Source organism: Molothrus aeneus, chromosome 5 (genome assembly GCF_037042795.1).
Source record: "Molothrus aeneus isolate 106 chromosome 5, BPBGC_Maene_1.0, whole genome shotgun sequence".
NCBI classification, from domain to species: domain Eukaryota; kingdom Metazoa; phylum Chordata; class Aves; order Passeriformes; family Icteridae; genus Molothrus; species Molothrus aeneus.
The window spans coordinates 63,836,158-63,859,874 of NC_089650.1; the positions used below are offsets into that span (position 1 = coordinate 63,836,158).

General features: G+C 42.5%; 1 protein-coding gene across 4 annotated transcripts; it reads right to left on the bottom strand.

The window, feature by feature from the left end:
• Positions 1-1,303: 1,303 nt before the first annotated feature.
• On the bottom strand, positions 1,304-17,849 carry OPTN (optineurin). Of its 4 annotated transcripts, none has more exons than XM_066550988.1 (14): positions 17,789-17,849; positions 16,967-17,143; positions 15,088-15,290; positions 12,639-12,785; positions 11,504-11,580; positions 9,299-9,430; positions 8,156-8,237; positions 6,786-6,901; positions 5,968-6,117; positions 4,910-5,003; positions 4,094-4,252; positions 3,290-3,420; positions 2,444-2,523; positions 1,304-2,294 (listed from the first exon to the last, which is right to left on the bottom strand). In XM_066550988.1, exons 2-14 carry the CDS (start codon positions 17,130-17,132, stop codon positions 2,173-2,175), a joined length of 1,659 nt encoding a protein of 552 aa, XP_066407085.1. In that variant the 5' UTR covers positions 17,133-17,143; positions 17,789-17,849; the 3' UTR covers positions 1,304-2,172. The 4 variants fall into 4 exon arrangements, with proteins under 4 accessions (XP_066407085.1, XP_066407083.1, XP_066407086.1 ...); XM_066550986.1 differs by having other exon boundaries at positions 9,299-9,433; XM_066550989.1 differs by lacking the exon at positions 17,789-17,849 and adding an exon at positions 17,698-17,717.
• Between the last annotated feature and the right edge of the window lie 5,868 nt (positions 17,850-23,717).

The following is a 23,717-nucleotide window of genomic DNA, read 5'->3' on the forward strand; positions in this document are numbered from 1 at the left end:
AGGCTGAGCCCCCTCAGCTGCTTCTCTTCAGCCTTGTGCTCCAGCCCCTTCCCCAGCTCCACTGCCCTTCTCTGGACACTCTCCAGCACCTGAATGCCCTTCCTGAGCTGAACCGGGCACAGGATTCGAGCTGTGGCCACACCAATGTCCACAACAGAGGGAAGAATCACAGCCCTGCTCCTGCTGGAGGCCATTATTCCTGATCCAGGCTCTGGGTAAGCCCATTTGGCTGCAGATTTGCCCGTGTCTGGGGAGAGCGGCCTCAGGAGGGGTCACAGAAGCTGCCATCCTCATCTGGAGAACTTAAACAATGTCAACACTTCTTTTACACCACCAAATTCAATCCTTGTTATTGTCACATGCAGTGGACAAAATTTTGTAGTTTGGTCAGTTTTTCTTTGGTAGAACTGTAATTCTGTGAAAAATAGTTCTGAGGATGTACAAGCTCATTGCTGGACTGCAGCAAGTAATGACAGCAAAAAATAATCTTCCCAGTAACATGAACAGGTTTCAGTGTATTGTGGCTTTACTCTTTGCAGTTCCTTGCCCCTCCTGATTTCTACTATTAGACCTGCTCTTTTATCTTTCTGTGAAGATCTATTTCACCTAATGCCCATGTTTTCCTCTTAGCACTCCTGTGCTAACATCCCCTCTCTCTGAAACCTCCTCAGATTATTCATTTTGATTTGACGAATGCATAAGTTATTCCTTCTTCCTCCTTTCACACTGATTTTCTGTGTTTTCATTAAGGTTAATACTTCTCAGATGAAATCAGCTCTATTATTCTGTTAGTTTGCTTCTGGCCTAGTAGCATTTCCATCAGATTTTGATCATTGCAGAATCTGTAACCATCACAGCTCCCATGATAAAACTGGATTCAGGGTAAAAAAACCTATAAATCCTACTGTCAAAAGGAACCAGTTAAAAGCCAGTAAGAGACTGCATCTGCTGGGACTACTTGTAATTGATGAAGACGGTTGCAACAAGGCTGATAAAAACCTACTCACAACAGTCAGCTCTTGTGTTACCTGAAATTATGGATGAAGCTATAGATAAGCTATAACAGAAAATAAGAATCCAGAGTCTAAAAGTGATAATTAAAACAACAGTGACAACAAGCAAAGTAAAAATCTTACTCGAATTACAACGACAAAAAAGGGATTTTCTCCTTTTTGTTGAGATAAAAACACCTGGGAGGACAAGAATAGAACTAATCCTCTACAGTTGTTTCTACACAAGCTTTTCAGACATAGGAATTTGAAATCCTGTTCCAGTCTCCCACGTACTCACAGGCACAGATAAATTCATAATCGTAATAGATTTATTTTGATATGTGAAAATCCACTATACTCTTTTTAAATTAGGTTACATCCATCTCAGTGCTTTCTACCACAATACTGTACAAGTGCAAATGCTTGTATTATAATAAAGAAAAATTAAGACAACATCATAAAAATTAACAGTTCTATAAAATCAAGTGACTTGAGTACAGCAGGAGCTACATGTATCAGACCTAGCTGATCTATTTTAAACCTTACCCACATCTGGCTAAAGCAAGAAGTTACATAAGCCATCAAAAATTTAACATCAGATTAGTATGGTCACAAGGGCAGCAATGAAATGGCCATCTGGAGAAAGATCAGGGTTCACTTCAAATTCTCAATGAATACAGCACTATTCCATTTTGTTGAAAGCTTCTCAAACAGCTTTTTTCGTGTATTACTTTCCTGGTATATAGTATGTAAGAGATGAAGTATTTACAGGCTCACATATATTTGATATATATATATATATATATATATTTGATCAGCAAATATCTCATCTCTCCTCTGACTTCAGTGATTCAGCCCTGTTCTGCAGAATAGCCATGGAGCAGAGCACTTCAGGGGAATGTTCCTGAAAGGTTTCATAGCAGCAGACACACTGCAAGTTCTGTAGCACATCCATGTTGTTAATCTATGAAAACTCCTTCCCTAAAGCAGATTACAACAAGATTAGTCACTACAGGACACGGGAAGAGTTTTTACCCTTTTCCCACTGAATTAGCAAAGCAAACTCCTGAAAACCTCCTTCATAGGACATAAGAGCTGAGCATTATTTGAGCAAGAAGGAAAAAAACCCCAAGTATTTGGCAGGTGAAATTCCAGAAGACAAAGAACTGGAGGGCATCACTCAATTAATGCAGTCCATAACATGAATCTGCAGTGTGTCCAAATCAGGTAGAATTTCTTCACATTTAGGACATGAATAAATAGAAATATTCCGCTGCTCTGGCCAGTCTTGACTATTTGTTCCTGCAAGCAGAGAAGATAAAATGATGAACTATTGTATCACCCAGTTTTGCTCTCTGCAGAGGGATACCCACAGGGAAGCTGTCTGCAGCAAAGCAAAGCTGCTTTAAGCTGAACCTGACCCCGAGGGCTGCAGAAGGTGCCTGCAGTACCTCTTTGGACAAGGTGAGGTGAGTGCTCCTGATCCGGCATCCTGGCTCCGTGGCGACTCTGCATCTCTGCCAGAGAGGTTCTGTGGGTAATAAACAGGTCAAGAGCTCTGAAAACAGACTCCTGTCAACTGGTCATGCATTTAGTTCACAACTGCTGCTCAGGAACAGGGCCTAGAAATGCCACTGCTTTGGGAGACCATGCCAGAGGTCTGCTGAAATCAGGGGCATGCAACTGACACCAGCAGCAGGATTTGGGCAGGCACACACACCTAGGGATCTAGGGCACCCTATTTTTCACAGAATTCCTTCTCCAAGGAAAACTCCAAGGACTCTCAGCTGTTCAGGGAAAACTGCAGATTTGCTTTAAGTAGAAAAGCAAGTTATACCATAAAAAGGACTCAGTGTGCAGTTAATGTGAAATGCAACTTGATTCAACTACCACAATACTCAGAACTGTGTACTCACTACTGCCTCCTGGAGAAGCAGCAGATATCCCTGGCACACATGCAGGAAGATTACCTGCAGATTCACAGCTAAAACTGAGGCCAAAACCCAAAGAAACTCACATGGATCAACAGAGAGAATTTACCAAGCATGCAATCACTCAAAATGAAAACTTACTAAGGCACCCAACTAAGAACTAACACACTTTACAGACATTCTACCAGAAAATTGAGAAGTCAGCCAATTCTTTTTTTTTTCTCCTTTTAAATTCAAATTAAGCAAGAAATGTCTGCAAAGTTATTTGCCTTTCTATTGGGATGCTTACAAAGACAATGTTGGTCAACACCAGCACACAGAGTAACAGGACAGTGCAAAGGCAGTTCAGCCAAAGTCTGTTCTCACCGGCCAAGGTCTTCAAAGTTTTGCTGCTCTTTTAGTAGGTATGCCAGCTGGACAGCCAACTGCTCCTTCTCCTCATGGATCTTCTCTCTTGCTGCCCTCTCAGCATGGAAATCAGAACAATAAACCTCCATCTGATCAGAGAAATGAAATCAGACTGAAAATTTGTAACTTTGACTGAACCATATTTGTGTATTACATATCAAAATCACGAATCTGTATCATAATCTGCATCTACTCAAAACACACACACAGTGCAAAGCCAAGACCTGCACTTCTCCCAAGGTGAAGGAGACCTAACGCTTTCTGGACTCTGTAAAAGATACTCTGAGTGTCTTACCTGGGACACAGGTATTGCCTCTGCTGTACAGAGGCAGAAATGAGGCACAGACAAGCAGTGAGGAGGGGACTTGACTGATTACACACACATATCTGTGGTTCAGACAGTGGAACCAGGCCAAGATGCCAGTTCTGTGCCTTAAATGTGAGGCAAACCCTTTTTAGTCACTTAACACATGCTGGTTTGAGTAAAATCATATGCAGTGATTCTTAAGCCAGTGGTTCTAAACACACATCTACTCCCAGCTTCTGTTTGTTGTGCCAGACTCCAGCATACACAGTTCCTCCTAGAGCCCTAGAATACAGTGGGTAAAGGCTCTGCAAGTGTCTGCAAGACAAGCCAAGTAAGGGGTGTTATGCTTTCAAGTTGAGAAAACGTATTCAGCAGTCCAGAGTGAGCCATTAAATACCTCCTGGTTTCTGAATACTGGGTGGGGAAGTAGCCAGTTTGTGCAGAAGAGCTGATACCTGAGCACGGAGCACAGACATAGTTTCAAGGTCCTCCTCTTGCTTAGCAATCATCTGCTTCATTTCATCTATCTGGAGCTGCTTTGCAGCAAGGGCTTGTTCTGCCAACTCCACCTTTGCTGTCAGCTGTTCCACCACAGCTTTATCTACTCTGTCCAGCTGCAAAGAAGAACTGTGATTACAACATGAACTCCTTGAAGTGAAAGTTTGCTTCTTACTCCTCCTGTCCTTGGAAAAGGTTCCCATTTTGGTCACCAAAGGAACTTGGACTAAGACAGCAGTGGTGACGGATATTTTACCTTAAAGATTAGTTTTGAGCTTTCAAACTACATTGTATCAAGTTAAAAGACAACCCCCTAGTGGACACTGTAAAAGACGTTTTCCCAGTTTCTGAAATTACACAGAGCAATATGGTACTTCCACCGTGGTTCAGTTCCTAACAAGACCTCACTGTGGCAGGCATTCTATTTAAGAATACAAAAATGTTTCGAGATTTACCTTCCCACATTTTTATAAATGATGCTGCAAGAACATCGATGTATCTATCACTTCTGTTTGAGGACTGGACTCTGTGCTGCACTGCACTGCAGATTAGACCTTACCCAGAAAACACCATGGAAGTACTGATGTGTGGATAAAGTTTTCTGTAACTGACAGCACAGGATCTATGTTTATCAGAGCAGTGCTGCTATGTTGCATGTAATTATGTAGAAGGGATGACAGTTGTTTCCTGACCAAATTTGATTCTAAAGATGTTCTCCCATCCCTTCCCCCTCACCCCTAATTAATTATGATTTCTTCTTGTGATGAGTTTACCTCTTTGAGTTTCATTTCATCAATTTTTTTCTTTGCCTCAGTGAGTTCTGGAAGGAGCTTGCTATATGAATCCTGAAGGTTATTGTATCTTGCCCTGTTTATGACAAGAGATGAAAATTTGAAACAATTATTTGAAATCTAAATAATGTTAGAACTTAAAAAAAAGCCACTACCAACTCCTTGCAAATCAGTGTGCGTTTCTGGTGAGAAAAAGTCATGCCCCATGTCTCAACATCTCTCTTGCAATGAGTTGTGTGCTGCTCTATCCATGGATTGAGTCAAACCAATGTCCTTACTGATCACGTGCATTTCATATTAAAGAATCCATCACTCAGTTTTTTTATATGAAGCTCACAAATTCTGCTCATTGTAACACCCTTCTTTGGAAGACATCCAAGTCTTGACTCAGACTTCAAGTGAAGCAGAATTTATCAGAATAGCCAGACACAGACTCCGAAGACAATGAGCAGCTTCTGCAGCAGCTGAAGATGTGTCCTTCAGGAAGCCCAGCCTCTCTGAACAGCTTGGAGTGACATTTTCACACTCCTTACATGGACTGCACATGAAAGGGAGCAGGGAGCCAAAGCAAACAGCCTCTCTTTACCTCAGCCTGACCACACACTTAACTCTCCTAGTGCAAACATATTGTAGGGATTGCAGACCTCTTCAGAAATGTCCCTTTCCCAGCACTGTCACCACCTGGCTTGTCTCTGCCCTCCAGGATGTGTCCACATTTACCCCTGCTAGTCAGTGGCACAGCTGTTGTCACTTATCTGCTTCCTCCACTTGTATGTTACACCCAGCTCTATTCCACCTTGGACTTTATGAGTAAAGGAAGATACAAGTCAGAGTTGACAGCTCAAGTATTCCTAAGTGAGGGGTTCAGTAGAGGAAAGAATACAGACTTCTACCCCATAATCTACAAACACAGCCTAGTTTCAAAGGGTACAGGACACAAAGTAGTATTTCAGATTCAATTCTCCTTTGGCTGGGTTCCCTTGGACTTCTCTTCTTCACTGACAATACCTTCCTGGAATACAAAGCCAAGTCATACTCACTTTTCTTCATGTGTCTTGGCTTGTTCCAGCTTGACCTCTGCCTGCATGCTCTCCACCTGAAGTTCCAGCTTCTTGATGGTGTATATTAGCTGCTGCTTCTCCTCCAATTCTGATGCAGCAGCCAAGCTTTTTCTTTCCAGTACCTGGCACCTGATAGAAAAGAAAAAAAGATTGATTTCTTCTGTTCACTCTCTCCTGATGGATTTTTCCCACGAGGCATATAGGAAAAAGAGTATTTGTATGGTTCACTTTAAAGGCTTATTTTGATGAAAAACATGGAAAGACAAAAATCAGTCTATACACAACCATCAGAAAACAAAGCTATAGAAACAAACATTTATTTTCTTACTATTATGAATCCCAAAGAACTGGAATTTGACAGGAAACAAAGCAAAAAAAGTGAGGGTCTTGTAACCACTTTTATAACCTACACAATTCTCTTCAAAAGCCCAGACAGCTCATGTGAAAAGGTTATAACCAAGTCCCTTGGCTTCTTCCCCTAAAGCCAGAATAGGGATTGATTATGTGAAGGAGAAAACAGAAAAGATTTTTTCTTTACATCATGAAGGGTTACAACCCAAATCTTATAATTCAAGGCACTGAAGTTCTATTTGCAGAACTAGGTTGGCAGCTCAGACTTTTTGACAATTGCTGTATTTCTGCACTTCACCACTTACAAAGAAGGAGCACTCTTTAACAGCACTTCTATGAAACAGTTATTTTAGTTGGTATTTGTAGAGCTGGTGAGTTTCCCAAGATGGGAGTTGTCATACAAGTACTGCGTGTCATGACAGAACTTTTGCTCTTCTGAGCCTTACTTTTCTTGAAGTTTCTTCTGAATCAATTCTGCTTCTTTTAACTTCTCATGAGCTTCCTGAAGCTCTTTAAACAGAGCACAAACTTGCAGATTCAGAGCTTCTACTTCACTGCCAACCTTTTAGAGAAAAAAAAAAGAAAATTACATATGGACATTTCAAGATAGTAAAGTTACAGGCTAAGAAAGATAAGTAGGAAGTCTCACTCTAGAGAAAACTGCCTAAGTTAGTTTGCACAGTTACAGTCTATACTCAGTATTAAGGCCTCATCTACAAGGCTTCACAATTATTCCACACTGCACCCCATTCATTGTTCCACTAAAGATTTACATTTTACCACAGAGGCAGCTAACATGAGCTCTGCTGACAGGAGCCTCTGAAGAAACACAACAGTGTACATGGAAACTGCTGCCAGCACAAGCACAAGGGCTGACCTCAGTGTCCACTTCAATGAGGAGTGTTGGGCCCAGGCTGTAACTCAGGCAAAGTGGAGATAAGAGAACTGGGAAGCATTAATTAACTGAGACATCATCTGCTTTCCCTAGCAAGGGCATCTCTTGGCCTGACTGCAGACTGGTCTTGTTTAACCAACCCAGCCCTGCCCTAAAATACTTCTCCTGACCTTCAGAAGGGCACAGGTCTCCAGCAGATCCCATAGCATATTTCCAATTCCCATGCAGCACTTCACAAACTCACACACCTCACATAAAAGCACTCTTAGCTGCCTGTATTATGCAGTTGCACTGAACCAGCATGGATCTCCAAGGCTATGGGGCTGCACTCTCACCTCACACAGAAGCTTACAGCTGCAGGCACAGAAGTTTAAGCATCTGACTGGAGCTGAATGCCAACCCCAAATCTTAATTGAGAACATCAGGACTAAGTTTCTGCCTGGAACTGTGTCTCAATCCAAAATAGTTATGCCCCACCACTGTAATCCCACTAAAAACATGAACAAACCTAAAGCAGGTGCCATATGAGCTCCACGTTTAAAGTCTGTTTTACAGTATGCTGTCACTGGATTCTGATCCAAAAGCTGACTTAGGCAGCAGTGAGGAAATTCACACAGTCTAGATGATTTCTGGGGGTAGAAATTATTGTATTTCTCTCTGCTTACTGGGCATGGCCAGGGCAATGTGGTGTGACTGCAGTTATGCCAAGCTTCCTGAATACTTGGCCCCCAGTCCCACCCCTTTGCAGTGGCTGCTGTAATGTGGAACCACCTCTAAGACACATCAAAGTTCACTTCCATTACCCGTGCAGGACAATTGCCCTTTGCTCCCTGAGTGCAAGTGGAAATCTAGACCCTGAGGTTGGTGACCTCAGCAAGTCAGCTGCATGCTGTTATATCTTGACTGAGGACAGGAACTTACAGCTTCTGAACTCTCTTCTTCCTGTTCAGTTTGTGTTCCACTCTCCAGGCAGTTTCTGGTCTCCTTCTCTAGCTTTGACAGTCTGGAAAAAAAAAGGAGCCAAAAATGATGGATTTGGCTTATGCTTCAGGTGAGACTGTGACTATACAAGGATTTCATGCAAGTGATGACTCTCTTTGTAACATCACAGCCACAGAAAAACCACAAGCCAGAAGAGAAAGCAGACATACAGGAAGGCCTGCACAATCATGGGGGTTCTTGAAGAATACAGGACACTGTACATTTAATGAAAATGGATGTGTAAGTCTGCAGGTGTGATGAAGGTCATGACATTCAGTCCAAAGGGATTGATCTTTGGTACAGTCCAAAACTGCCAACTCTTTGGAAACAGATCATTCTGTTCACTGAATCCAGTGATCAATATTGTCTCTGTTTTCCTGTGGTATTTTCAGGGGCTGAGGTTTCTAAGAATTGTTTGGTTATGGCTCATTACCTCTTCTAGGAAGACCACATAGAAGCAATTACTGTGACACCAACCTTTCATAGTAGATAACGTCTTACTCTGTTTCTCTGAAGTGGGGATCTGGAACTGCTTGGGGAAGTGGCCACTCCTGAACAGTCGTGCTGATTTACACCCACAGAACTGAGCTGAGATAGACCCTCATACAGGTCTCACTGTGAAAACTCTGGAATTAAACTTATTTTAGACATTTCTAAGGAACTTTTGCAAGCTCACACACTGCTAAATGTAGCATGCCAGTATCACGAAGAGGACCTGTTTTAGACATAGTGATTTGGTTAAGGCCACACACAGAGATGATTCATCCACAGCCAAATGACTATGGAGGAGTGAATGGGGAGAACAGCCTCAACAGTCATCCTATCTTTCTGAATAACCCAGGGATAGTTCAAACCCAAGAAGAAATGGGTCATTTGCCTGGATCTGTGGCACTTCAGGAAATGAAAATAAAATCCCATGGAAGAAAACTGTGGTTTATCCCTATACAGAAAACCAGAAAATATTATAACAACTGAGTGCTCAGGAAATTCCCCAAATCACACCGATATTTCAGCTTGTTGCTGATCATTCAAGCAGCCCTGAAAGAAAACAGCTCCAAATGTTACAGTGCACCTACTTCATACCTCTCTCTGTGATCCTGCAGCTCCTTCTCAAGTTCTTCCCTCTTCTGAGTTTCATTTCTAAGGCTGCAGAGCAGCTGGCTCACAGTTAGCTCCTCAGACTCCAAATTCTTCGATTCATCTGCAGATTTGCTCCTGCTTCAAACCAAACCAAACCAGATGTAAATAACAACAGCTACCCCTATAGCAGCACACTCCCTCAACCCTAATGCTGGAATCCAGTCTGAGAGGCCACCAATTCACACAGTGCTGGAAACCAGTGCTCTGAGCAAAGGGTTCATTCCCAATTGCCAAGAGCCAAGACCAGCAGCCACAGCCCCTGTGAGTGCAAATGAAGAGCAAAGGCACTCCCCTTCCAGCTGAGGGAACAATTCAGCACTTCAGGAAGGGCAGCAAAAGCAGTCAGGACAATACAAAACCCAGTGCACTTATTCTGACCTATTTTGCAGCCCTTTCTGCAAAGTGCTGCTGTCCATTCCTACAAACGACTTTTTCTCGCAATAAAGCACGGAACTTTTCTTATCTCTGCCTTGCTCCTTTATGTAAAACAAAGTATATCCCACTAAAAATGGTCATCAGAAATCACTTTCTTGTTCAGAAAAAAAAACTCTTTAACTAACACTTTACCCTCCTCACATCCTATAGCTCTTTTCAAAATCATATTTTACTACTGTAAATTGAACCAGAACAAATACAAAGCTCCAAAAAATAGGATAAGTGATAAAATACTGTGTTCCATTATATCCATTTTTATGGCCATCTAGACAGAAAGTCAAAGTCCCCAAACTGTATGGATGACAGGCAAGTTAGACTGTGTATTTCAGAGTCTCATCTGTAAAACAGCATGTGTTAAAAGTTCTGCTTTTGTAGTTCAGAAAAGAAAGCAAAGCAGAGTCTTCTGTGTGCTTCTGAGAGCTAGAAACCTCTGGTGAGCAAAATTCAATACCCAAAAGACAGTGTTCAGCCAGGATATTTTAAGTAAATAACTTTTATCAGGGGATTTTTAGTGCAGTTCTACCCTTACAGAAATAAATCCATCCTGAGTGGTTCACATTTCATTGAACCTGTTAACAGCACCCGTCTAAAGTTTCAGTGCTGGACAAAGGCACGTGGTGACACTGGAAATATTTTCAGAGCTACGTATGCCTCCTGTTCTTGTAGATATGGCCCAGATTCTCCTCCAAAGGTAAGCAAGTTCCACAGGGAATGTCTTCTAATCAGTGTTCTCACAAGCCACAACTAACAACAAGCTTAATACTTGCAGCTTGGTCTGTGGTCAGCAACTCTTTCAGTTTTGTCCACAACTGTAACACCCTTATTTTTTTTCCTCCTTCAACTTCTTATCTGCATGCTGAGGGACAACTTTCTCTGATATTACACTGAAGCACTGTTCTCCCTTGCAGTGACATAAGAGTGACAACATGGAGCACAGCTTTCTGGCCTGCTACGTCCTTAGCATTTTCTGTATTCTTCCCTTTCAAAAGCACAGGCACAAAGTAAATAAGAGTTCAGCCAAAACCATCTAGCTGCTAAACTGGGCAGTATCCAAAGTAGAAAGTTGAACAGTATCAGATGTCTATGTCCACGAGGAGTAAAGGTTCAGCCAGGGGCAAGAAAGTCCCTTGTGTCCTGGAGCTGATGTAAAGATTGAATTTTGAGAAGTAACCTGAACAGAATGCTGCTACCTTAAACCCAATAACCTGAAAAGCAAGGACTGTGTTGCACTGTGTGTCTACCCCATCATGGAAACACTTCATACCAACCACACTCCAACAGGGTCAGATCTGAAAGACTGTAAGACCTCTGACTCTTACCAACACCAGTATAATTGGGTAGAGGACAGATACTCTATTGGATGGTCTCCAATGATTACGAGGGAACAAGTCCCTGCAGCCTCTTTGTCTTTTCTGTTTGGCCTCCCTTAAAAGCCTGAAGAGCTGGCAAGTCAGAATGTCCACAAATGCCTGGCCAACTTGCCAGAATATGCACTCCCTCTTGTCAGCTAGTAAAAATTGGAAGGAAAAATGTCAGAGAGAGCTGAGGGTCTTGCTGCATGCTATGAGGTAGAGCTACTGCAATGGAGGGGTGCAAAGCCAAAGAAAAAGAGGATTTTCTAGTGCATTCCTCATAGAAAGAAATTCCCTTACATTGAAAACAAAACTCAAGGCAGAAGTGTGAATCACACATATCACACAAGAACCTACGTACATGTAGACAGTGACCTCACTGGAGATTTCACCACCATTCTCTTGATGTTCCTTTGCAGTTCTATTTATTTCCCCTTCCTAGAAGAGAAAAAAACACTATTAGCTCAGTATTTTATCTAAGCAGAACAGCAAGACTTTATTTATTTGAGTTAAGGAATGAAGAAAAACAGAGAATTGCTATCATGGCAATACAGATAAATAAAAAAACTCCCACAGATAGTCTTCATGTTTGGAAATTCTTAATTTAAATACTTCACATGCCTTTCCCTGTATCTCTTCCAGCTTGATTAGAGAACAGGAACAACACTGAGACTTGCCCTTCTCCATTCATCAGCAACTTCCACAGCCACTCTCCCCTGTGAAGATGACTGGGCACACAGCAAGTCAACAGCACTGCAGGTGACTTTCAATATAAGCCTAGAGATCACCCTCCAGCCTCCTAAAAGAACCACTCTTCTTTCCCTCTACAAACCCCACTCCTTGACAGACTCCCCACTCCTACAAACTCACTTTGTAGCCCAAAGGAGAATCCTTCTAGCAAATAAAAAGGAGAATGCACCCCTATGTTTTCTCTGACAACTCCAAATAAATTTTAATTACATTTTTAAAATTTCTTGTTGCACATCTACTTTACAGAGGGATGATATGGGGAATAGAGGGGTAGCAGAGGCTACATTTTCACATTTCAGTTTATGAAGAGATTCCAGATACAAGAACAGTAAAAAAAGTACTTTTTTTTTTTTGCCTCTAGGGAACACTCTCTAGAGTTTTGCACTTATGTTTTGTTTGCCTGCATCTCTATTTATCTGTCAGTAGGAAGTAAGCCCCATTTTCCAAAGAAAATGCCCCATTTATGCACAGGTGTTGCCCCTTAACAAAACACAGTACTGATGTTCCCAGAAATTTCAACTAAGACAAGACTTAACATTTTTAATTAGTGCAATAGAGGCTATCTATGAAATCAATTTGCTTAGAGCCTTACAGTGGAAGGACAAAAACTAATTCCAAGTCCTTTAAGACACAAGTGCTCTAAGGCAGGTAATCTAGGAATGACAGAAAGAATCAAAGAATGACAGAATTTTTTAGCCTGGCACCTGGCTGCAGGTTCCTGTGCTCCTGTTGTTCCCTTTACTTACATTCATCCCAATCTCCACAAAGGAATCCTCTGCTGAGATGTTCAGCTTGACCTGCAGCTCTGAAATGATGGCGAGCAGATCTGCCTTCTCAGCCTGGAGCCGCTGCACCTGGGCCTTCAGCTGCCTCACTTCCTTCTCGGGAGCCTCCTGGGATAAAAACACCCTGCATTAGCCAACCAACAGGGAACAGCAGCCAAGGAGCACACAGCCTGAACAGAACAGTGTCCTGCATCCCTTCTCTTCTCTTCAGGCTTGCCTGAAAACCCAACAGGACAGACCCCTAAAGTATGTTCTGGTTCACTCAACAGAAGAAGTCTAAACTGCGAAACCAAGGAATCAAACACTGGGCATGTCACTGCTGGAAAATATGGGACTGGTTCTCTGAATGCACACATAATTAGGATGTAAATTTTTGCCTGAGTCTATGCCTTTTGCTACTACATAGGGTATTGGCCAACCTCCAGAATTATTACATTTTTTCACCCATATTCCTATTCTTCTCCCAAATCTAACCAAGATCCAAAGAAGAAAAGACCAGTGGACAGAGAGCTTTCCCACACATCCTATTCTTAGCCTTTCCCCACCTTCTAGCTTCTTTGTACCCCATTTCCATGTATAAATTCTCCCAATTCCTTGACCTTCATACAAAGTCCCAGATCCCTTCCACAAAGTCTCTGCTCCTCAGAGATTCTCCCCAAAATTCCCTATTTCCAATCACAATCATCTCCTTTGCCTTCTGCCTTCTCCCTTTCTCTAGGTTACTCAAAACCCTCTCCTAAGCCTCTACATAACCAGCAAGATTCATTATTTCCTCTCCTTTAAATGCTGCTCCCCATTATGAAACTTTTCCCTGTGAGTTTGTTTCTTCCTCATTTTGTAATCTGAGCTTTCACCTCCTGATAATGCCTTTATAACAGCACATACCATCAATGCAAATTCTGAACAATTCCTGAAGTCTGAATTACATTCTCAGATATGATTATGCTAAATCTCCAAATTATCTCTGTGTTGACAGTGCCTCTCATCCCAAAATACCACTCTGACCCTCTGCTGCCTCTGATTTTGTGCTTTTACTGTAAGAGGATGTGTTTAGAGTCAGTTCCAGGGAATGAGAGAAATTTTAGATTTCTCAAGCAGGCTGGAAGACTCTGGCAACAGCATTCTTCAGGCATTCAAAGTACAAGAAGTTCTACAACAGATAGAAAGATTATAAATCCTCTGGATACCCTTAAAAATATTCCAGATTTATGAAATTCTGAACAATTTATGAAATCCTGAATTTTCCTGACAATCCTGAAACACAGCTTTCATTCTGTAAAGACTGTGTAAGTAATACTTACACAATCACACTATTTAAACATGACTTTCTTCCCCCTTGCATCTTCTGACCTATTGGCCAATTTTGATTTACATGCTGAAACATTTCTTACAGAGCTCCATCAAACAGTCAGGAGGAAGGGAGAGTCTACTAGTGACCCTGTTGAGAAAAAGGTTAATACACTCATTTTTCATCAGACAACAGAGAATCCACATGGGTCTTGGAGGTACCAGACACCAGAATGCATCAGTTTGGCTCTGCATGAACTTCTTAATTAACTTTTCACATGACTATTTGGGACACAAAGCAGGTTTTGTTTTGATCAGCTTTGCCCACAGATGCCTTTAGTACCACCTGCAAAATGTTGCCTGGCTACTGTGCAACCACCTGCAACATTAGAAATGATGTGTAACAGAGCCAAAGGCAGGACACAGAGAGAAAGCTCAGTCACACTCAAACAGAGCAGCAGAAATACAGATCTAATCTGACCTCAGCAAAAGAGCTTTCAGAAAAGAAGACTGATATAATAAAAATAGATGGCACTTTTTTTTTTGCTTGTTTACATGTTTGTATGTAATGCTATCATGGCAATACAGATAAATAAAAAAACTCCACGGATAGTCTTCATGTTTGGAAATTCTTAGTTTAAATACTTCACATGCCTTTCCCTGTATCTCTTCCAGCGTGATTAGAGAATAGGAACAACAATGAGACTTGTTTCTCCCTGGAAACACAATTAAAAAAGCAATTAAATGATCATGAGAGACAGATAATCTAACAAGTAAAGAGAAGGATAAAGTAAAGAGATACCCAAGGATAAATGAAAAATTAGCAAGAAATGCCAGTTCTTATTTATTATGTAAAAAAGTTTAATTATTATTGTTTACTAAATGCTAACAAAAAAAGGAAATTATCTCAGGTGTGCCATAATTTTCTGTTACTACACTCCGAAAGGCCTCACTTTATAAAGTAAGTCAGGTGAAGACCATTTCTTAGAGCTAAGGATAAAAATGGAGATATTAACAAATCTCCAAACCATCCCAGTGTGATGAATCCTAGAATCATAGAAGGGACTGAATGCTCCAGATTTTCAATTCAAAAGCATGTCAATCTAACCAATTCCTTATTTACCATTTCAGCTCCTTCTTCTCTTTCCTTTAAGCTCTGAAGTTGCTGCTGTAGCTGTTCATTTTCAATGCACTTGGCCTGCAAGCACTGCTTTGCCTCCTTAAACTTTAACTCATAAAATTCTCGCTCTTCTTTCTGCTTCTCTCTCCAGGTGGAAAGCTCCTCATATCGGTCCTTCATAGCTTGGTTGTGCAACTTCATGGCTTCTAAATGGTAGCCAGAGAGAAGACATTGAATCACATCAATACTCTGTCCATGAAACAGCAGATTTCCACTACACTGAGCTCAGCATTCTTCAGCATCAAATGGGTTGGCAATAATTGGGTGTGAAATATGAGCCTCTGCCTGGCGTACCTTAAATACCAAAACTAAACTTATCATAGTCCATTAGCACTATAATAACCAGCTTTAAATCCACTGCTGAGATCACATGCCCACACTCATTGACTTCTTGACTTTTTCCTAAACCAAGAAGCCAGAAGGATTGCTCACAAGAGATACTTGGTATCTTGCTGTGTGTGGTATTCACATGATCAGCCCGAATGAAACTGCTGAACTGAGCTTCTGAAACTACTGAGACTTGGCAGGGAAAACATCCTAGACTGGTGAATTACTGCATGGAAACAGATGCTATCAAATCAAATGTCTCAAATATGCCCAACAATGCTCTCCCCCAATGTGCTGTTACATTTTATTTAAATGGTATGCTCTGTCTCACCCCTCGAAAATGTATGGTTTATTTGGTTAAGATTTGAATGAAATATACCAAACAACTTACAGCCAAGTCAGCTCCCTGTACCTAACAAAGTCAGTATGTAACAGTATCAGTCCTGCAAAATGCTTACAAGATTTTTAGGCAGAATCAGTGAAATTATTTTAGACATGCTTTTTTTTAAGCAAGTAACTCAAAGCTGGTTACTTAAAAATCCTTTATACTTTCCAGTAACTTCCATGCCATCCTGATGTTATATGATAAACTGCCCATGAATCCTTCAGGTTATGGAAAAAAAATATAGTCTGGAGAATGATTCTGCAATTTATGGGTTACAGGAGCTGTAAATACTACCTTATATAAGACTTTTTAGCAAAATACCAGACGAACTTCTACAAACAACTTTCCTGCTAGATTCCCATGAGACAGAAAAGTTGGACCACATCCAAAAATGATTCAGGAAGAATTTTACACCAGTGTAAAATCACAATACAGGAGATATGTGACTTCATGCTCTGCTGTCAAATAAACAGTGAGATACTTCTGTCTTTTACACAGAAAATTCTCAGATCCCCCAGGTTTTGCTCTAACCGTTTAAAGGAAGAAATAACTGACACCTAAATTCCAGATCCAGAAGTATCTCACACAAAGGACTCAAATCATTAGGAATTTCCAGGGAAGGCTACTGGCTTCTCCCAGATGTATCCTGCCATAGCCACCATTCCTTTTTGAAGTATGGAAGGTACAGTACCCACCCCTCCTAATGCAGCTTTGGCAAAATGTTTGTAATGGATCAAACAGTTCTACAATACAAGCCAAAAAATTCTTTTAGAGGTTGATGAGCAAATCCCACATCATAGGAAGAGATTTTTCATGTCACCCTCTAAAATAGACAGTGCTCATATATAAAACTCAAGAGCAAGTAAGTCACCCTTACATTGGGCTGTTCTCCTCCTAATTTACCACACCAATTCAATTTGATGTGTGATACCAAATATCCTGTTGATGTGTATTATCAAACTGGCATTGTCATTTGCAGAGTTGTTTATACAGCAAATGCTACCCAGCAAGGGCAGATAAGCACAGAATTCATACTCATAGCACAAAACAAACCCTTCAGAAGAGATTCGGGGCTCTTGAATTTCAAGACCAGCTCACGTGTGCATTCACCTTTTAGCTCATTGTTCTCAGTGATTAGTTCTTTCATCTGTTGCACCATCTCTTCCGGGGTGTAGGTGTTAAGGGCTGGGGCTGCCATGCTGTCCACTCCATTTTCCATTTTACTCTTGGAATGCTCTCCATTTTCAGCAGGACGGCCCTTCGACTTGCTGGACATCTCTGAAGCAGCTGTTACAAGGTTTGCCAAGAGCAAACTTTCAGTTTCTTGCCCAGTTATAAAGAAAGCATAATCACACACTCATTTTATTAACACATGCAAGCCACATCCCTTGTCACAGCACACAGGCACCTTCAATCCCTCTAACCCCGCTACACCAGAGTATCCGTGAGTCTACATAATCCCCCATGGGCCTAAAACACACGATCCCCAAGACGTCTTTCGGGCTAACCAACCCTTCCTCAGGAGCCCATTTCTCTGGGAATGAAACGAGACTCCCACTTCTCGCACTCCTTCCCATCCCTGACAGCACCCGGGCCCCGCCGCCCGCCCGGCCCTGTCGGCGCCCCGGCCGAGAGCCCGTTTCCGCTGATTTTTAACTTTCATTTTCGCTTTCTTGTCCCCTCTTCCCGTTCTCCTCCATACCCCACCGCGGTGCTGGGGAGGCTGCGGCGCCTGCACCCGCCTCTGCCCAGGCACGGCTGTTCCGTCCCTGGGCCAGACCGGCCCCCGGGAGCCGCAAAACGGCGCTTCCCCGCCTTGCCCTTCCTTCCCGCAGGCCCACCCCGGATCCGCCGAGTCACCGGGCGAGCCCGACCATGGCGACCGCCATCCCCGCACTCTGGGCTGGCCTCAGGGACCTCGTCCCCACTCACCCCTCACGGCGCGCCCATGGCCGCTCAGCTGACGGACGGACTGCCCGCCCTCCCCTGCCGTCCCCGCCTCCGCCTCCGCGGGGACCTCCCAGCCCCGCTCCTCCCGCCGCCTCCCGGGCACGCCGTGTTCGCTTCCTGCTCGCTTTCCCGGCACCTGCCCTGAGGGCCCCCGGCTCAGCGGGGCGGGAGCCAAGTCCCCCATGGAGCTGCAAGGTGGCGTGGGGAGCACTGCTCCGAGGGGGAAAAATCCTGCGGGTCCATGAGGTTGGAGAAGACCTCTGAGATCTTCGAGCCCAGTTTATGACTGAGCACCGCCTTGTCACCAGGCAATGGCACGGACTGCCGCTTCCAGACTTTCCTTTCCTGTCACCTCCAGGGACAGTGAGTCCACCACCTCTCTGGGCAGCCCGTTTCAATGTCGAATCACCCTTTACGTGAAGAAATTCCTCCCGATGTCCAGCCTAAACTTTCCCTGGAACAGCTCGAGGCCATGTCCTCTCATCCTGTCGCTGATTTCCTGGCGGCAGAGCCCGACATCCCCCCGGGTACAACCTCCTGTCAGGGATTTGTAGAGAGCGATAAGGTCACCCGTGAGCCTCCTTTTCTGCAGGATAAACAAACCCAGCTCCCTCAGCTGCTCCTCACAGGACTCATGCTCCAAACCCTTCCCCAGCTCCACCGCCCTTCCCTGAACCCCCTCCAGCACCTCAGAGTCCCCCCTGAACAGAGGGACCCAGAACTGAGCACAGCACTCGAGGTGTGGCCCCAGCCCTGCCCAGTACGAGGGGCAGGAATGGCTTCTCCTGGCGTGAGGCAAAAGACAGGATCGAGAGGTGGGTGTGAGGTGAACAAAAGGGAACGTTATTGCACAGGACATTTTAGTGATTTTTGCCACAGGATCAAATCAATTAGGAAGGGTTTTGCCATGCTGTGGGGATATATAGTCCATTAATGGCTGTCAAACGATGTGGTTAGAAGCCTTTAAATGGCAGATTCCCGGGATGGGGTTAGCTGGGGTCATTCACCCTGCACAGCCCCAGTGCTTTGTGACTGTGTTTAGCAGCATGTGGGCCTGGGAGTTCCTCAACTTCCAGTTCTAAAGTAACAAAGCATTTTGGTTCCTTTGTTTACAATGTGAAAAATTGTAGCCGTTGTAGCTAAAATGTCAGTTTCCGATGTGGAAAATACCAATCTTTCATTAAATAACCCCATGGCTCAAAAATAAGCTCTTCTGATTTGAAAATGCTGCTTTGCCATGTCCTTTGCCTGTTGTCTAATAAAATTGTGCCCTTCCATGGGCTGGTCTCCCCAGCTGCCCTCCAAGTGCCACAGCCAGGGATTTCCCAGGATGAGGGAGAGAAGTAAAGAGCCCATTGGATGTTTGAATGGTGGACACTGGCAGGGAGGAGTCCTTTTACAGGTTCAGTATTTAAACAGGATGTAGCTTACAAATCTGCCAAGAAATAAAGCCAGCAAATATTTGGGACCACCTGCATGGTGCAAAGAACAAGTCTGACAGCAGATTATGCATGCTGGGTCCATAATCCACGTGCTTTTTGCTTACACTGCTAATGAACAGAATCTGTCTCCTTGATGGTAGAGTGAGATCTCTGTGGGAGGGAATATGGTTTTGGAATTGATGTCGTCTCCCATCACTGCATCTGCGGCTGGATGTTAGACAGGAGTTAGAGGGGCAATAAAGAAACCTTCTGAGAGACTGAGGAACACAATTACTACAGCTCATCATGGCTTTTTATTTGAGCTCTGAGCTAAGTTCTTGCAGACAGCATGACCTTACTGCATGTGCAGCAAAGAAAATTGAATTTTACTTGTCAGAGAAGTTTAAATAAACATTAGCTTTTTTTTTTTTTTTTTTTTTTGCACTCCTGATAGCTACTTGTTCCCTCAGTAATCCCAGGTCTGGGATTTAATTCAGAAATTTAATTCAAAATTAATCCAGAATTAATTTTTGGGAGCAGATATTATTTAAGCCACAAATAACCAAGTTTTGGGGGAGCAGTTTATCTTTTCAGTGTGTGCTTCACTGCAAGTAAGATTTATGTATCTCACAATGCCTTGAAGAGATCCAAATGCAAGAATTATCCTTGCTTGCAGTTCTAAAATGGAGGTGGGTTCCCTGGAAGCAGAAGTCATATATCTGATTCTAATTGCAATGAAACAGTTTGCTTTTTAAAAGCCAAAGAAAAATTAGAGTCCTTGGAGATACAGAAAGGAGATAAATAACCAAAGAGGCTTTGGGAAAAATAAAAAATATGAGACAATTTATTTACATGTAAGAAAAAAATGGCTTCTGTCTAAGGAAGATTAAATTGTTTGCACAAAAGTTCTGTTGCACATGTATTCCCTTGTGGGAATACAAGGGATACAGCAATTGTTTGAGCTCAGCTATTCAGATTTTTTTTTCAGCACAGTTTCTCATGTGATGAATCCTTTTGTCCATTCTGCAGGTTACAGGTAACACACAGAAATGAAATGTGTGGGCTCTGTGTAGGAATGAGATCTGTTCTGGCTCTCCTGGTGAGTGGTCTGAACTGCTGGGGTGAGTTAGGAGTAGCCCATCTCTCTATGCCATACAGCACAGAAAATAAATATTTGGAGGTAAGAGGTATGAAAGTGTCCAGCTTTCCCCAAACCACTCCATAACATTTGTTTGCAAAAAAAGACACCAGTCAGCTCTGGGTCTGAGGGCTCAGATGCAGTCAAGTTACTTAAGAAATTTCCCTGTGGCATCTGAGCCATGGAAACAGTCTTTGTGTGCACCCTGACTCCATAGCAAATGTGGGATAATTCAGTTTAGATTAGTCTGAAATGCTGAATTATCACATCAGTCTGGGCTAACATCTTAGGTATTGTTTTTGCAGTTATCTGGAAGCTGAGTCCTGAGAATCAGCCAAGGCTTGAACTTTGGAAAGCTTTGTACAAAGGACACCTCTCTATGAATATCTCTATATATATACACTCAGAGTTTACAATTTATCCATCTCTCTGTCTGTTGTGGATTATGTGGAACTCACGTGCTTCTGAATCTCTTCTGCTGGCTTTTCTCTTTCTGTCTTTCAAGTCTCAGCATTGCCTTCTTGACTGTTGCTGCAGTAGCTGCTGGAAACTCCTGATTTTGGCCAGGGTCCCATAGATAATGTGCAGACATAACCCAAAGACTGACTTTTCTCTCAGGACATAAGGAATAGCACTATCCTGTCTGGATCATGTCCTCTGAGCAGCTCAGGTGCCTAAAGAGGCTTTGCTTAATCTGCCACAGAGCTATCTGCATGTCTGTGGAAGAACTACTAACCTTGATTAGTACCTGGGCCTCTTGCCAGCATAAATGCTGGAGTGTTTGCTGTGACTTCAGATTTGCTGATTAAGCTTAATTTCCAGCTGACAGGTAATTTGAAAACACCATCAAGATATGTTCTTTGCAGGCTTTGAGCAGATTAAGTGGGGGAGAGGAGTTGTTATAAAGCACATCCAACTTCTGCAGTCAGCAGTACTCTGTGATGAATGTCACCATAACCTAGAGAGAAGTAAGATGATGAAATGCATTCATTTCTTCCAACAATTAAGTGCTACCATGGCCTGGAGAGGGCTCAGAGCCAGCTGGTAAAATTTACATTAAGCAGAATCAGGCCTTAGATTATCATCTACAGTAAAACAGCTACAAAGAGCATGAAAGTCAGATGTATGATCTGAATGTTTGTCTGCCACTGACAGATAGTAGGACAGGTTAAATATGGGATCATCATGGATTTTTGATTATCAATCCAGCATTGAATCTATTGCTATTGATATTGTTCTTACCTTCCAAAGGAAAATGATCAAAAAGGAAGATCAGGAAGCCAAAAGATAACAGAAATGAAGTAGTAGAAAAAAAAATGACCCAAGGTCCTGTTTTCAATCTAATAACCCTGCCATGGGCAGGATATGTGAAGCAAAGGTAGCACCAAAGAATGTGTCTAACTAACTGGTTTTGGCCCATTGCAAGTTTAATGCAGTGTGTTGTGTACCTCTTTCCCTCCCACATATAGCCAAATGGATCATTTCTTTTACAACTGCAGTTATATAACACTCCTGTGCAATGATACAGGAGAGTAAAGATGCTCTGGAACAATGTTTGGATGATCTAATACAGAGACTGCTGGAATGTAGGGAAATTGTGATGTCACAGTTTTATTTTGCAGATTTTTCCTTCGTCTAGTGAGTTGCAGTTTGATTGTGCCAAGATGCTGGAATTCCTCACCAGCATCTCTGATTTCTTTCTTGAAAGCAACTCATTCTGTCACCAGTCAAAAATATTATCTGTAGTTTTTTTTTCCTAATAAATTTAGTGATTTGAGTCAAACTAGCAAAAATATCCCACTTATAGACAGTCTAGCATGAACAGCAGAAATGAAAAAGTATTCCACACTATTTTCCTCTAGGTACCTGGCCCTGCCTTAGGAGCTCTGATGACAAAGTAATTTTCTGCCTGTCAGTAAGCTGCTTTAGAAGTTTTGCAGAGGAGAAGAGCAAAATGTTAACCACAGGTCTGATGGTTTTGTGATTTTGTGTCTGTCATTGCAGAGGAGATGAACTGGCTCCTGGCTGTGGAATAACTTGTTCAGGTCCTTGTTCAGGCTGTCTTCCCTTTCGTGACTGCTCAGCAGATAGTGGTGTCAACTCAGGATGCAGTACATTTCACTCAGCAGCTGCCATGCCAAAAATAAAATGGATAAATGTGCAGAAAATCTAAAAACCAAACTGACCACCATCCTTTTCTCTTTCCAATAGATGGCAGTAATTCTCTTTCCATATCATCATCGGTTGAACAGGTCAGGAGCTCCAGAATACCAGAAGAATTAAAAAATACAGGCATCTTTGCCCTTTTCTTTTGCTCTTTCTGAGTGTGAAATTTGCACCAAGAAGGCAGCAGACTGAGAAAATGTCTGAAGCCCTTGGAATGTGGCACTGCTGCCAAGTACAGCTGTGCCAGGAAAACACTGGCAGGTCAACCAGCAAACGTGACCCAGGGCTCAGAGATGGGGGAGGGAGGTTTGCTTTTGCCTAAGAATGATCAAAAGTAAAAGTGGGGCTATTTTAGGGTTTAATTGAGAAGGAATTGGAGATCCATGGAAGAAGGGAATGGAACATGAGGATTCCAGGTCAGATGGAGAAGTCTCAGGCAGCCAAGGAGCAATGTCAGTGTACCTTGTGGAGGGAGAATCACACACAGTGGACTGTCCCCTTGGAAGAAGTGACTTCTTAATTTTCTATATAAATCTTCAAGAGGAAATGAAACAAGAATGGAGCTGAGGATGGCTCTCTTCAGAAAGTTCTGTGGCAAGAATCTCTGGCAGATAAGACTGTTTTCTGTATCCTGAAATGCACCTGTGTTCCTCATTAGACAAGAACAGCTCCATACCACCAGATGGGCCATGGGGAGGGATGAGCCAGGTTTCCATCACACATCATGACATAAAGAAAGCATTGCTTCCTGGCTGCAAAGAGATGGTCAAAATAAAAAAATAAAAATATTTAGATTTAACATTATTTTAAATGTAAAAAAAAATATATTATTTTAGAAACATTATTTAAAAAAGCACAACTCTCAGCTATAGCCTGGAGGCAAATGAGTTCTTCATTAATTTTGCCACTTAAATCCTTTTAAAAAATATCTTTCTAATGTTTTCAGTCATGCATGCCCCTTATTTTCTTTTTACCTCAAATTTCTTGCTAGGATTTTTGGTTGAAGAGCTCTTTGACTCCACAAGCTGCTTTCCTGCTAAATGTGGAAAATGTCACTCTAGTGGGCTGTGTAATTGCACTCCTCACTATTTCTCTTTTTACACAATCTGGAGGAGGGACATGGTGCTACCCCAGTGAACTGAGTTGCACTGGCATTTTTGATGGGATGCAGCAAAGACAAACCACT